Below are 15727 nucleotides of genomic sequence, written 5' to 3'. Positions count from 1 at the left end.
CGCAAGTTGTGTTACATGCATATATCTTCGGTCAAGCATGAAGAAACACAGCATTTCACCAATATACGGTGGAATACATATCGAAATTTTCGGCAGCGGCTAGAATTGAAGGGTGAGTGCAGAGACGTAGCAGAACATTTTAAGCAATGTATTGAGTTGGAGTTTGACGAAATTCCCGAGGATGCGGGTCTCCATCCCACATGCTACCGGAGGTTTATTGCCAAGCGGGAAATTGAACGAGTCACACGGCGTGTCTTGCGAGAGGCAGAGAGGGGAGATGGCCAACAAGACCCCCGAACTAGCCAGGCTACCTCCGCTTTATCGGCTGTGACCACCACTCCGACCAGGAAACTGCGATCCAGATCAAGCTTGGCCATCACGAGCTCTGGCCCCGTTCTTCCTGCTGTCTGCATGATTTGCAAGAAAGACAGCAAATTTATCGTCGCGAGTGGCAGACGTCAAAGAGAACGAAAACACAGACTTTAACCGCAGGTAAGATTACTCTCACCCCGACCACACAGTCTATGCGAATGCATCCCATCCCCCAAATCACACACACACACACACACACACACACACACACACACACACACACACACACACACACACACACACACACACACACACACACACACACACACACAGATGTTAGTAGAAGTTGACTGACTATCTAGCCCACACAGCTGCACAATCATTGTTTTTTTGTCTAATTCTAATATGAATGCACGTGTGAATTGGCATAATGTGTTATGTGTGTGGGTGTGAAATTACATTCCAATAGCCTGCAAAACATCCCCATGCCTATAGTACCCCCAGTGTTTTAGGTTTTAGAGATGTTTAAATGAATCACACTTTGTCTTAAATAGGATAGGGTATGTTTATATGGATGTCAAAGCATGCCTGATGTTGATATGACTCTGAATATCTGTTCAGAAATGTGGCTCCTCAGCCTGATGGCCTGTCTGGTTAAGACACTGCTTCTGCCATCCCATCCCCCGTGCCATTCCCCTACCCCCCACTGCCCCCCTCTCTCACTTGTACACTTGGGATTTTTCCGCTTCTGTCCCTGGGCAGCCTCAGTGACCAGGCTCAAGAGGTGTGTCCTGGCTGTGCTGTACATCTGTGTGCTTAACCCCTTAGCACAGCACCTATGTTATAACCTTACTGTCACCAAAATTTTAATATGTATGTCTTAATCTGTTACTCTGCACTGTCATAGCAATGTTGTTATGATGTATTTTTCAGCAAATAGTGAATAAGCCCGCTGGCAACCCCATCTGCACTGCAGTAAGAGGCTACGGGGGTGCAACACCCATCGCCATTTTTTTTTTTTTACATTACCACTCCACCAGGAAAAATGTGTAATTGTTTGCCTGTCTATTTATTCATTCTTTTTTCTTTTCTTTTGTACAAGGCAAGTTGCAGGAAGCAGCTGAAGTAAAGGAAGCCAAGAGCATCCTCATTCACATCAAGGACAGAGACTGTGTGGCTCTGGAGGTGCAGTACCACAGAAGTTGCTACAGAGAGTACACAAGGTTTTTGAGTGAGCCTGTCAGAGCAGAGAAAGAACAGTAAGTCAATCTTAATTTTATATAGAAACACAGTACAATGTGTGTCCTATGATTGAGACAGTTTGTTCTCACAACATGGATCTCACAAAGAAAGCTCTCACAACACACATCTTCTTCTATATTTTTGTAAGGATTGGGCCAACAATTGATCTGAGCTACAAGTTATTCTGCGAGAGGGTAATCCGCTAAAGGCTACTGATCAACCAAGAGGTGCTGAGGATGAGCCAACTGAGGAAGGCCTTTATTGCCCTTGTGCAGTCAAGTGAAGGTGTTGATGCTTCAACCTACAGGTAATTGCAAGTCAGTGTATTACAAATTTGTCAAATCCAAGGGAAAGTTCACGCATGTGACTTAAAGGACCACTTCAGTCAATTTCAATATGCTGTTGTATTGCTCATACCCTTAACTTGTCAGTACCCGTGATGGCACATTTTTCGGCTCAGCCCTTTCCGAGATATGAGGCTATTCTAATGGGGGCAGCATTTGTTTACATTGTTTACAACATAGGCCTACTCCAAATATTTAAAGGGGTGTCGCTGTTTGCTAGTTGTCGGCTGATGTTGTATAACCTTTTGGAGGTTTTTGGGAATAAATAAAAATGTTTTTTGAAATGTAAACAAAGCGCTGCCCTCATTACAATGACCAGAATCTCGGAAAAGGCTGAAGAAGAAGAAAAAAAAATCTCTAGTACTGACACGTCCAGGGTAGTGTGAGCATTACAACTGCACGTTGAAATTGACTGAAATTATTCTCTAACACTCTGCTTGTCATCTGCACATACTGTACTTGTAATATTTTGAAATAAGGAGGATGGCAGTATTCTTGATAGTGTGATGTTCGTTACAGTATGTGCTTCCCTTGGGAATACTTGGTATTATATCTGTTGCATAGCAAGTAAACTCCACCAATATTATTTATTCACTCCGAGTTAATGTGTGAGGGTGGCTATTACATATCAGCGACTACATGAAGCCCCACTATGCTTGTACTGATATGCCTCTTTTTTTGTTGATTTGTGTTTACAGACAGGATATATTGAAGAAGAGGCTCAGTCGTGATTTTCCTCAGCTAGTGTTCCACACCCCCGCCAAACGCAACACATCTGAACTGGTTTTTTGACTGAGAAACTTGTCGACGAATGCAGTCTTGGACTTGTTACCATCAGGTGCGGAGACGACTCAGTCCAGCGAAATGAGCCAGACAGACAGCAGCGACACAGAAAGGAGGAAGTCAAAGCAACCAACCACAGCAGAGGAGACACGGACACTTTACACAGCAGCTTTGCTTTTGAAGAGGCTGCTTAGTCACAGTCCTGGCATGTCATGCCCATGCCCCCCAACTGCAGTAAACTTCAATCTCACTGAAGTCATTTGCTGTGGCATGCGCAAAAGATGTGTACCTGGATGCTTTCACACAGTTCATGAAAATGCCGGTTCATGTGTATGCCACTTGTTTTGATTTTTTTATTTGTTGTATAGTTATTAGTGAATAAATGAACATGAATACCTGAATGGTCCTTATCATTGATCATTAGATTATTTCCATTTATTAATGTGAATATGAAAAGGTAACCTTATCATCCACTTGCATAATAGTTGTTGGTGCTATAAACAAAGCACTTAGAGGGTTATCAATAGCCTGGGTTATCTATAGCCTACTTATTGTAATTGTTTCCATTAATTGCTCAAAACCACAGTATGAAATGTCAATTGCAAAATTGTGCCTTGTGCTGTAAATAAAGCACTGTTTATGATTTATTTAGAACTTATCCCAATCCAGAGATATATGCATGAGTATTATTTTTGATAATTGTTATTATATGTGAACATGAAAAGGTAACCTTATCATCCACTTGCACAATAGTTGTTGGTGCTATAAACAAAGCACTGTTTGGAGTTACAATCACTTAGAGGGTTATCAATAGTCTGGGTTATCTATAGCCTACTTATTGCAATTGTTTCCATTAATTGCTCAAATCCACAGTATGAAATGTCAATAGCATAATTATGCTTTGTTCAGTAAATAAAGCATTATTTATTATTTATTTAGAATTTGTCCCAATCCAGAAATGTAGGCACGAGTATTATTTTTGATAATTGTTATTATATACCCTCTTCAAAATGGTATTTTGGGAGATTCTTATAGGTAGGTCAGACAGACGGCTTGTCATTATTTTCAGTTTTTCAAACGGCTTGCCACTTTTTCGCCGTAAATCGGCTACGTGATTGGTTTAAAACGGTCACATGGTGTCCAGTGACGTAAAAATCGTCATTCCCTACAGAGGGTAAGATTTCTTACTAAAATGTCACCGTTTTAATTACGTGCACGATTACATGAAGCGGACATTTCACGGTAAGTTGAACATAGCTTTGGTCGTTTCATCATCTAAGGGACCTGCTGTTCGGAAGCTGTGGAGCGAGGTTGAACGAAAAGGGCTGTCACCCTACGGCCTAAATTGTGATTTTGTACAGTTGAGTATCTGCAACTTCCCCACGTCACACCATCACCACCAGCAGCAGCTCCCAGGGAATAAAGACCTTGAGTTCACTTCAATATCAACAAGGGCTGTGACGATCCACTCAACTCATGATTCTATTCGCATCACGATTTTTGACCTATAGTTCGATACACTCCGTGATTTTGTCAAAAAAAAAAAACGTTTGAAAATAACAATGATAATGATTTGAAGCTTGGAAGCACCATCAGATCCTATCATGTGGTTGTTTTCTTGATTTAAGGGTAACAGAACTTTGAAAAGGCCCATCACGATACTGCCTTCTTCCATCACGATACAGAATTGTGGTTCTGTGCATCACGATTTCTCAATTCGATACAATATCATTATAGCCCTAGTATCTACCATCCCAGCCTCTCCTTGTGCTTGTGGCATCATGCAGTGAGTGAGGCAAGACGTCATTGTTGATAAACATTTAATTCAATATCTTGTAAAAGCACAATTCAAAGGTTGTTTTCTCATTTGCAATCGGGATGCTGAATGATAAAAAAAAAAAGTCCCCAGGAACGTTATTGTGCCTAGGATGACTATTTGCTTTCACTACAAAGCACGAGGTCACAGGCACAAGGCGAGGACAGGAGGTTAGATAAGAAGATAGACCCCTTGAGTCTCAAGGCTGGCTGGGTTACACTCCACTAGACTACACCACATTACAATACACTACACCAGTGGTTCCAAACCAGGGAGCACACTGCAGGGGGTACTAGGGAAAAGGAATTCATAATTTCAACAAATGCATGGAGCATAGTCACACTGGAATAGAAAAAGTGATGTAAAGCATGAGTTAGGGGGTACTCATGGCACAGCGAAAAGACATAAGGGCAGTGGTGTAGTCTATGTAGAACGCAGGTATACACAGTATACCCACTTCAAAATTTCAGTGATTTCAGTATTCCCACATATTGATTGGTCCATTGTTTAGAATAGCACAATTATATACAGTATACCCACCTCACATTTAAGTACAGGGTATTGGTTCCAGGCCATGGAGCAACGTGGGGTTAGGCAAGAGTGGTAAGAGTGGGATTTGAACCTGCACCCCTCTGATCTATAGGCCAGCTCTCTAACCATTGAGCCATATGCGCGGATCAGTCAGTCACTGGCAGCAGAGGCCTGCGGTGGATCTGCAAGTCTTGATAAAATTGTGACCCACGGTTGGTTTGTCGGTCGTGTCAATTTCTAATGAAGCGTTTTATGAAGCTTCCGAGTAGTTTCCTCTGAAGGTATTTACAGGCTTGGCACGGGTCTAAATTGGGATATTTCCCACCCACCTCTCCACACCCACACCTACAAAACCTGATGGAGCAGATTCCATACCCCTACACATTGTCACTCACACACATATAGTAGGCCTTCACCATCTAAAGTGCACCTTCACATACAAGACAGCCTTTGCTGAATATGTAAAGTCAACACTTCTTTTACACCTATAGAAAAAAAACCCTGGATACTGTGCAGCCGTTTTCATTTCCTTATCACTTGGCTAAATAAACTTTTTCCAGAGATGGTTTGAACATCCATAGCTCTTGCTCAGAGTATGCCAGCCAGAGAGGTGTTTTCGATAGATAACACACCTTCATGTGCATCAGTTGAGTTGAATGGTATGAAGGTAATGTGGGAGGAGAGAAGTGCCGCACACTCCCGAGTTACATAAAACAGGTTTTTAATGTGACCACATTTCTGCCTGTCGGCCTTCCTCAGGTCACAGAAGTGTTGCATCTCCACTCATGAAGGATAATGTGATCAGCTGAGATCAGATGTTGCTTATTTTGTGGTGCAAGTCCTCAAACTGTGTATTGCAACAACCACGAATGCAAAAAAACAATGCCAACGTTTTAGGGACCTACATCACCATCAGATTGTCTAATGAATTTGCATTGTCGAATCTTGTTCCCCGTGACTCAAATGTGCTGTGTGTATGTGTGTGCGTGTGCGTGTGTGTGTGTGTGAAAAGTGTAGTGTCCACCCTGATAGTACATAGTAAGAACGTTCTGACAGAAACAGACACAGACACAAAATATTAAAACAATAATAACCAAGTATGAAGTATCCCCGCCTTCACATTCCCCTTGTGAGAGTCTGATTCACTGCTCAGACAGAAGCACTGTACATACATCCTGAGACACAGTGGAGTGGACAATAATATCCCCACTAAACAGGCAGAGTTTTTAAAAGCTTCCCCGCTTTAATAGCTTCCCCATTACAGTCAGACTGATGGCAAAATAGAGCATTTGACTCACTTTGATTTTTGATTTTCTGATTCTTTTGATTTTTCTATGTGGATCACTTTTTTTGAATTTTTAGTCTCCCCCCCCATTTACTCAGAGGGCCTGCAGGGGAATTCCTATGTGCCTGGACTACTAGTCCCTGCACAAATGGCAAATAAATTTTTTTAATCTAAAAACAAATGCAAGGACATTGAAATGTACTCACTGAGTAAGACATGGCAATCCTGGTGTTGGGTACCAGCTTCACTTTGCCCTCGCTGGTCAGGTTGACATCCACGATTCGGTCGGCGTTGAATCCGATCTCCAGCTTCTTGTAGGTCCACAGGTAGTGGTCCTCTCCGTTCTCATCCGCCTCTCCTACAATACCTGTTCAAACAAACACCCCATTAAGTCTTACAGAAGTGGTGCACTATGGGATTTTTGTGGCTTCATTCAAACGATAGGCCAATGAAGCTGTGTAGACCAGACAAAAGCGGAAGAGACTTGGGGGTGGGGGCAAGGCCAGGCATGAGCCTGAACGGCATGCTACAGGTGTGTACAGGTCTGTACCTTTCCCAATGGCCTTTCACTTAAAAAAAAAAAAAAGCAGTCATGGTAAGCGGTTAAGGCTAGAGACCGACCGATCGATCGGCCGGCCGATTAAATCGGCCGATTTTTGCTATTTTGTAATTAATCGGCATCGGCCGATTTTCTCATTTGGTTGCGCCGATTTTAAGGTCGAGGTCACGTGAATGAGGTCACGTTAATGAAAAACGAACGAAATAACAATCGAGTGGCTCCCCCAGCTGTGTTCAAAAGAACCGACTCGTTCGTGAACGTCACACCTCTCTGTCAGGCACACCTGTCTATCAGGCACATCAGCGGGCAGCTACTCGGAGCCCCAATACTGGTGGTAACCAGTGTGAAGTTTAGCTCTAAAAATACAATAGTAAGTTAAAATCTGAGCGAAATGTTAACAAAAAAGGATGCATTTCTGACATGTGATTGACTTTCACCCCATGTCTATTTGTTTTCAACGGCAACGGAGTTGAAATCAAAGTTGCTTGTGGTGTGTGACCACGATGCCTTTTACTGACCTAAGGACTATCCCTGAAATTGAGACGCATGGATTTTATCTATTAAATCGCCATTGCAACTTTCTGGAGTTGTTGGGAGTCTTTTGAAAATATACTTGAATCTGTGATTATGTCAATCCCAATATTGTAGATGAACTAGTTTGCAAAATGTGTCACTGTTGAGTTCATGACAGGCTGGGAACTAAAGCATGATGCTAAGATATTTTTCAAGTTTCAGTCGGGGCCGAGGTAGTTTGGGTACTATTTTATCACCTTGTTAATAAAACAAAATGTAATCGGCGCTTTGGTAGTAATCATATTATGTCATTCATTGTTATATTATCACCGTCCGTCACCAAATAACAGGAGCCAGTTACGGCAACAGTCAACAGTCAACAGCTGTTTATAAACACTCCAAACTGAATAGCGGTTAGCGTTAGCGATTGCTTAGCACTTTTATTTGTGACTTTAACCCACAGTTGGAATAGTATCATGCTGTAATGTAAGCACATTTCGCAAAAGTGACATTATTTTTTGATAGCTTTGTGAATCCATCCTGTAAAATTGCCTCTTTGAAGGCTGTAGCAAGTTAGCTAAACATGCTAGGTTACGACAGAACTTGCTCATTTAAACTGAGGGAGGCACAGAGAGGAGAGCTGCCTTTGTTTACATCGCTGCCTGCGTGAATGTGAGATAGAGGCACTTGATCTGATTGGATCAGCACGAGTTTCACATTGACCCATTAAGTGCCGGGGAACAGCAAGTAGTGGTGGCTATAATAAGAATTAAATACAAATTAAACAGCTTATAAACATGCATTGAATGATTGTAGGCAACAATAAAATAACAAGATAATAATAAATAACAATTAATAATAAGCTTAATTATTAACCATGTACATGTGGATAATTCATTACACTGACACAATAATATTTATGCAATTTGTGTTTTTTCTTACATTGCCTCTTGAAATATTGGAAATAAATCATGGGCCACCAGACAGCTTTTGCCTCCCTTGTGTATTTGTTACATTGAACCGGTCATCACACAATAGGCTGTCACCGCTAATGTGCGGCCCGGCCCCTTGTTTATTTTCCTGTATTCTGCCCTCACTACATACATAATACATAATATTTCTACTAGGCCTATATATATGAATATTAAGTGTGTAAATAGAACATGTTACTTTTAATTAATAAAATACGCATGTTATGGATAAATAAATGAAAAAGAATATTGTTTATATACCGGTATATTTTTAGCATGCCAATTAAGGATAATATGATAGCATATCGGCCTCAAAAATCGGCCCAAAAAATCGGCCAGTCACATCGGCCATCGGCTGACTCTGACCTCTAAATATCGGCATCGGCATCGGCCATAGAAAAACCCATATCGGTCGGTCTCTAGTTAAGGCGTCAGAATTGTAGCCCAAAGGTTGCCGGTTCGACTCCTAACCCGCCAGGTTGGTGGTGGGGGAAGTAATTAACCAGTGCTCTCCCTCATCCTCCTCCATCCATGACAAAGCTACCCTGAGCATGGTACCGTCCCGCCACACTGCTCCCTAGGGGCGCCATTGAGGGCTGCCCCCTTGCACGGGTTAGGCATAAATGCAATTTTGTTGTGTGCAGAGTCCAGTGTTCATTTGTGTGCTGTGGAGTGCTGTGTCACAATGACAATGGGATGGGAGCTGGAGTTTCCCAGTTGGCTTTTAGTTGGAATGGTTGGATGAATCAAGAGCAGCAGGCATATCAGAACTAAAGTAGTGCAAAACAGGTGCTTTTCTGGAAAGCCTAGTTGCTAGCAGGGTTAGCAACTTGGATAGGCCAGGCAGAGCGGGGCTTGAACCTGCAACCTTCTGGTTGCCGAGCGGCTCCTCTACCACCTGAGCCGCCACCAGCAGGGTAACAATATGCAGTAGGGGTGTAAATCACAGCTTTCATGACGATACGATACGGTATCGATTTCTTAAATCAGGGTTTCGATTTTTTTTGATACTTAAGAATTCTTAAGTTGTGATAGGCCACCGCTCATCTGTTTAGAAGGTGCAGGATTCAGTAGAAATTTCTGTATAAAAAGAAGGCAATCCGCACACTTCAGGTCTATATTTGTTCAAAGAAGCTTTACTTGACTTGCAAGCTTTCGGTCCTTAGACCTTCATCAGCCGAGTCAAGTAAAGCTTCTTTGCATAAAAAATAGACCTGAAGTGTGCGGATTGTCTCCTTTTCATACAGAAATACTTAAGAATTACCCATGATACGATGCGATTCGGTTCGATTCGATTTTTTCCAATTACTTTTCCAGTACTATTGTGTTATGGAGCTAGGGCATTACACAGGGGCCAGCGATTCGATTCTTTTCGATTCTTGAGAATGCCCCACGATACGATACGATGCGATTCGATTAAATCGCCGGCCGATACTTCCGATACATCGATACATTTCAATTTTATTAACATCCCTAATATGCAGCCTGGTGGGTAGGCGCACACAATCTCACATTTTTAGCGGACACAATGGTGCATCATGTTTATTGCAATGACTGGAGTGAGCGAAGTGAAATGGGTGAGATTGCATTTTCCATCACTACACAGAATGAGGGGGTGTGATTTGGCTCTGCTGCCTTGGCCACAGAGATATACAAAATCACTTCACTTAAGAAGTCGGTTAGTGTGCGAGATTGGCCAGACCAAGTTCCTAGCTTTGTGTCACAATAGACAGGGTGAAAGATATGGCCTATAAACTTGAATGAACAAAATGATTGAATTCATGCCTCCCTGCCTGCAAGTTCAGTTATGGACATCTCACTTCAGTCACATAGAAGTACAGTACTGCATTTCCCTTTGAGCAGTAACACTTCCTGGTATCCAAGCACCACAGGAAAACAATCATATCTATTTGATAAATGGTTGCAATGAGATTATATCTGGAGGTCATTTGAAGCATATTTAACTGTAACTAACTGTAGGAGCCAGCATATTGCATGTCTTGTCTAAAGTAACTTGGTGAGGGCACCATTTCCCAAAAAGGACTTAGGCTAAATGGGTTAAGTCACTTTTTGATCAACTACTTTGATTGCAATGAGAAAAATGAATCAACAAATTACCCTCACTGAAGCCGTTCTTCTAGGTTCATATTGGTATAACTCCTAAAGCCCTACAGTACTTCTGCCATGTTCACTTGTCACAGCAGGTCATATTAGGTCAAAGATGCAAGCAAGTGCACAACACACAGTGGGTGCGTCTTAATATGCGACCTTGCCTCCTCCACTTGCTTCTCGTCATGATGACATCACTGACAACAGCATTATATTTCAATATCTTGCAAAAGCTCAATTGTAGAGTCTTTTTCTCATTTGCAATTGGGATGGTGAATGAAAAACAGTCCCTCAAAAGTTGTTGTGGCTAGGCTGACACCTGGGAAACTTTATCGTTTTCTCCACGGAGGAGGGGCCAGGAGGCGGTACGAGGAGACAAGCGCAAGTGGAGGAGGCAAGGTCGCATATTAAGACTCACTCAGTGGGTATTCCTCATAGTGAAGTGTTCTAGTCTTGCTAGTGCAAGTAACTAGGGCTGTAACGATATTGGATCCAACCGAAAAATTGTGATACTCAGTCACATTACTGTATCGTGACGCAAGGAGGCAGTATCGTTAGACGCCCTTGCAAAGGTTTGTTAACCATCAATCCAGAAAACAACCATATGATTTGATGTGATAGAGCTTCCAAGCTTCAAAGGAGATACTTTTCAGAATTCGTGGGGTTTATTGCACTGTAGGTCAAATATCAAATCGTGAGTCGAGTGTATCGTTACAGCCTTACAAGTAACGTTTATTTCCTGCGGATTTCACCAAGCAGCATCCAATAAATAAGAAGAGTAATTAATAATTGAGACTCCTGCAAAAATATGGGCGTTACTCGCACTACCTAGGCTAGAACACTTCACTTTGAGAAACACCCAGTCTGTTTACATGCGATTTCCCTGAAACTACAGTGAATTTATGACAATATGACAACGTAAACTTTGTTTTTATCAGCAGATAGAAGAGAGTCCAAGCAGTCTATTTTCTATGTACATTTTACACATCCATAGTTGCCATTGTCCCAAGTGCACTTCTTGATGGCCAATTTAAGCACCCCCTCTAAAACAATGTGAAGACAACACACTGATAAGTGAGGGAAAGAAAAAAAAGTCATCCTTACCCCATATAGGAAGGTCATCGATGTACATCTGATACCAGTAGTGATTTCTGATGGCGTAGACGAAAGCGTCTCTTTTGGCCTTGTCCAGCTCGATCTCACAGTATGTCGTCTGCATGACCTCATCTGCGGACACAAACAGCACTTTCTTTTTAACACCACAGAAACTTCAAACACAAGACTGAGGAGTTTAATGATTTGAATTTGGAAGGGAAGGGAAGGGAAGAAGGAAGGAAAGAAGGTTCATACCTTGTAAAAAATAGTATTAAAAAGGGACACTGTGCAGGAAATGGTCAAAGAAGGTACTGCAACTACGCTGCTCATTGAAACTGCGCTGCCTATTGCCAAATTTGATCTTTACATGAAAGTTTACTGAGTAATAAACAAATATTTTCTAATATGGTCCAAGTAGAGTCATTTTTGCCGCTAAAAATGGCTATTTTTGGAAATTCAAAATGGCGGACCATGGAGAAGATCCCCCTTTTCATGTATGAAAAGTGCCATTTTTCCAGTCAAAATGAATACTTTGAATTTGATGGTGGTGGTAAGTATTCATGAAAAAGGTAACATTAGTGAATGGGCAACATGAATTCCGGAAATTAACAACTAAAAATCTCACACAGTGTCCCTTTAAAATGACTGCACTGAGTGGAGTGCATAAATGCATAAATGCCTCATCCATACACTACAGTACATGCCCCTTCCTCTATTTCATACAACATCCAAAATAAAATCCAAAGCCTTTATCGTCTTCCTATCCTAAAGAGTACAAGGAGTTTTGAAGCAACTCCATGAATCTGCATTTGACATACTAAACAACAGCAGAAGGGTCACAGACGTCCAACATGTCCTTCAGTGTAATGGATAAAAATGCAAAAAAAAGAGATTTAAAAAAAAAAAAAAAAAAATTGGCTTGGCTTTCATGCATTCACTTTTCAAAAAATGGTTTTGAAATTTCATGTTTTTCACAGTTACAGTAAGCAAAAGCATCTGTTAGCACTGAAGGACAGTGTCATGTTGGACGTCTTTGACACAGAAGTGGCATGATCAATCACAGTGAATGATGAAGAAACAGGCTGAGCAGTGCACTGAGCAGTGCAGCCAGGCACAGCCTAACAAATGGCAGCTATAGGGGTCCAAACAAATTACAGCAGAAAAATGGAAAAACAACAAATGAAGATTTTCCATGGCCGATATGCTGATTCTTCCAGCTGTCATGTTCAGTTAATGGCAGACACACACTGCTGTTTTTTGGGCAGAGTCTTCATTCACTGCTAATTTTAGAATATAGATTTTCTCGCTTTCTTCTTTAAAAACACTGTGCTTGCCGTCATTCATGCAATAACGATGCGATCAATTAAAGCAGAAAGCCAGAATGTATCCTTGGTAAAGCGTTACAGAAGTAATAAGTAGAACTGAGGTTGTCCTTGCCCTTTTAAGAACAAGGCCTCACAGCAAATGCCGATGTATCCAATACACAGTATTCAAAAAAGGTAATTAACCAAGGTATCAATCAACAATGGATCTACTTGGAAATTAGATCAAATAGTTTGAGATCAAATTGGAGATTTTGTAGTAATGACAGTTGTACAAAATACAACATGCTAATTTAAAGGAGCTCTAATATTTTTGTGTGCATGTAGTACAAAACAATACAACATATTGTGAGTCGCAATAATCTGCCTGGCCAGGCATAAGGAAACCCCACTTCATATACATGATCATGTTGGTATTGACTGCTGGCACTCTGGAATGAAAACCATTCAAAACGTGAGGAGATTTCAGTCAGGCACCCACAGAAGCAGCTCGACAACACTTGACTAACTTGACGCCGGCGTCATACGTATGACATAACAGTGTCATAACAGAGTCGTGATGCACTCATGGACGTGTCACAAGAATTCCCAATGTCATAAGCATTTCATGACTGTTTTCATGAAGTGATATTTGATTATAGTAAAGACAGCCCAAAAAAATGTCAACTTGCATGTCCCCACCATAAAACACAACATCGACAATATTTATGACTCGTCTATGACTGTCTCATGATACGGTCATGGCATGTGTATGAGGCTGGTGTCAAGTGAAGTGTAATCGTCAGCTCAATCAGAAGAGAACTATTTAGGCAGGCTTTAAACCACATCTTAGCTGCTGCTCACTATAACCAACTGGGTGACTTCACACCTGCACTCTATACGTTTATAATTTCATTATTCCAGTCTTTTTGATGTTTCTGGAAAAATATATATAGTTGGAATAAACCTCGACATGCAAAACGTTTTGCTACAGATTAATCTTTGTCAAACAGGGCATCAGCACTTTGAGGAAGGAACTAGAACAAAGATTTTGAATACAAGGACCTATAAAAAAGGCCTAGTCTCAGATGTATTGTACAGTACAGACACGACACGATCGCCTTTTTATTCAAAAACTTGGAAAAACATAGCAGTTCGATGTGCAATACCAAGAGCTTTTCAAGGACAACAATAAGGCCGTTTAACTCAATAGTGGATGGAGTGGCTGTTTTTAGCAGGGGGTGTCATATAACCCTAATCGGCCTCTGCATCTGAGAGAGTTCCAGAGTCAACTGTGACTCGCTTCTATTGCTGCCAATGTTTTTTTCCTCTATTAGAAGTTAGAGAGGTATGTGAAGGCTTGCTGAGAGACTGGGTTTCTACGTTGTTTTATCCACTAGGATAGTGAGACATTAGGGCTGCACAATTAATCGAAAAATAATCAAAATCGTGATAAAATAGTGAAATCGAACTCATGATTTTAATCGTGATTTAATCGTGGCAATAGTGACCTACTTTTGAGAGCGTCCTTGAAGCCAGAACATACTGACAGGCTGGTGTTTCTGGCCAGAAATCTGTCCACTAAAGTTTTATGCCATTGCCTTTACATAATTATTACAATTTATTTAATTTTGCTCATCCCGCATGCAATTCATTCAAAAAAATCTGCAAAAATCAATAATCGTGATTAATAATCGTGATTATGATTTTGACCAAAATAATCGTGATTATGATTTTTTCCATAATCGTGCAGCCCTATGAGACATACAGTAAATTGCATGTTTAAAAACTGACCAACAATCTCATTATTGCAGCTGATTCCAGCTTCCTCATTCTCCTTGTGTCAAGAAAGCCCTTGGACAGCATTTGAAATCAATACAATGTTCTCTACTGGAATCTCTGGACCACTTTCGAGTAGTTTATACTATTTGGTATTGGCATGTGTTGAAGTTGTTTGCATATTTGTTAACCAGGTAAAGGTGGACTTTGAGTCCTAAAGGGAAGATTTAAGGCATCTTCCAAAGTCCTTAAACGTGATTCTGGCTCTGGGGCCTATACTAAGAAGCTGGTTTAGTAGTAAACCGGGCTTAGTTAACCTACAGGAAGTGGTAAACCTGCTAATAGATGTACCAGCAGGCATCATTCAATTTAGAAAATTAGGACTCCAGGCACTCATATTAGATGATTTACCTCTACCACAAGGTGAACTTAACCTGGTTTACTACTGAACCAGCTTTGTAGTATACTAGCCTGGCTCTCACACAGACCCTTCGTGCTTCGTGCATCTTCGTTTAACTTCGTGAGCTCGCACGAGGGTCTGGAAATCTTAGACGAGCCCGAACGGCATCAGATATTTCATGGCCTGTTCAATCAGCATCGCAGGGCGAGATCGCAGGGCGAGGTATATACACAAGTCAGTGGTTCAAGAAGTTGTGGTTCAAAAAAAGCCACAGGAATTCTCCAATCAGGTTCGAGCTGTTTTGAACACACCCACGCCTTTCCAGAGCTAAGCGATTGTCAATGTTCCAGATGGTTGGTAACAACCATCATGTGAGAACCAGGTTAGCCCTAACCCTAACCATGGTGCTGGAATTTGGAAATCAATTTAAATATTGTTTGTCTCTAGCATGGAGGTAGTATAAGACCTGGAGAGAGTGAATAAGTCCCGCCCCCAGTCATTTCAATGGGAAATGCTAGGCTAGTGAATTCAGCCAAAATTGAACGAATTTTCCAGCTTCCAAAATGGAGTTTCATGGAGCTCATTTCCGGGACCAGTTTACTCAGTAACGTGGCACTTAACTGGCTGACTGCCGTAGGGTTGACCAGAAAGCTATATGAAAGACGGGCATTGGATGCATGGAGGTAT

At 41.4% G+C, this 15727-nt stretch overlaps 1 protein-coding gene and 1 long non-coding RNA gene across 2 annotated transcripts in view; one reads left to right on the top strand and one right to left on the bottom strand.

The window, feature by feature from the left end:
* tm9sf3 (transmembrane 9 superfamily member 3) overlaps positions 1-15727 on the bottom strand; it is a 33356-nt gene that overhangs the window by 12418 nt on the left and 5211 nt on the right. The window contains exons 3-4 of the mRNA XM_063191849.1: positions 11570-11692; positions 6520-6680 (exon numbers count right to left, since the gene is read on the bottom strand). Of these exons, the coding sequence (XP_063047919.1) occupies positions 6520-6680; positions 11570-11692 (284 nt within the window). The remainder of the gene's footprint in view (positions 1-6519; positions 6681-11569; positions 11693-15727) is intronic.
* LOC134441157 (uncharacterized) lies at positions 231-2683 on the top strand. The gene is made up of 3 exons (XR_010033102.1): positions 231-492; positions 1415-1861; positions 2597-2683. It is a non-coding gene; the product is annotated as an uncharacterized LOC134441157 (long non-coding RNA).

The sequence above is a fragment of the Engraulis encrasicolus genome, chromosome 24 (assembly GCF_034702125.1).
Source record: "Engraulis encrasicolus isolate BLACKSEA-1 chromosome 24, IST_EnEncr_1.0, whole genome shotgun sequence".
Taxonomy (NCBI): Eukaryota; Metazoa; Chordata; class Actinopteri; order Clupeiformes; family Engraulidae; genus Engraulis; species Engraulis encrasicolus.
The sequence above is the reverse complement of the archived record's forward strand: the minus strand, read 5'-3'. Positions and strand labels throughout refer to the sequence as shown.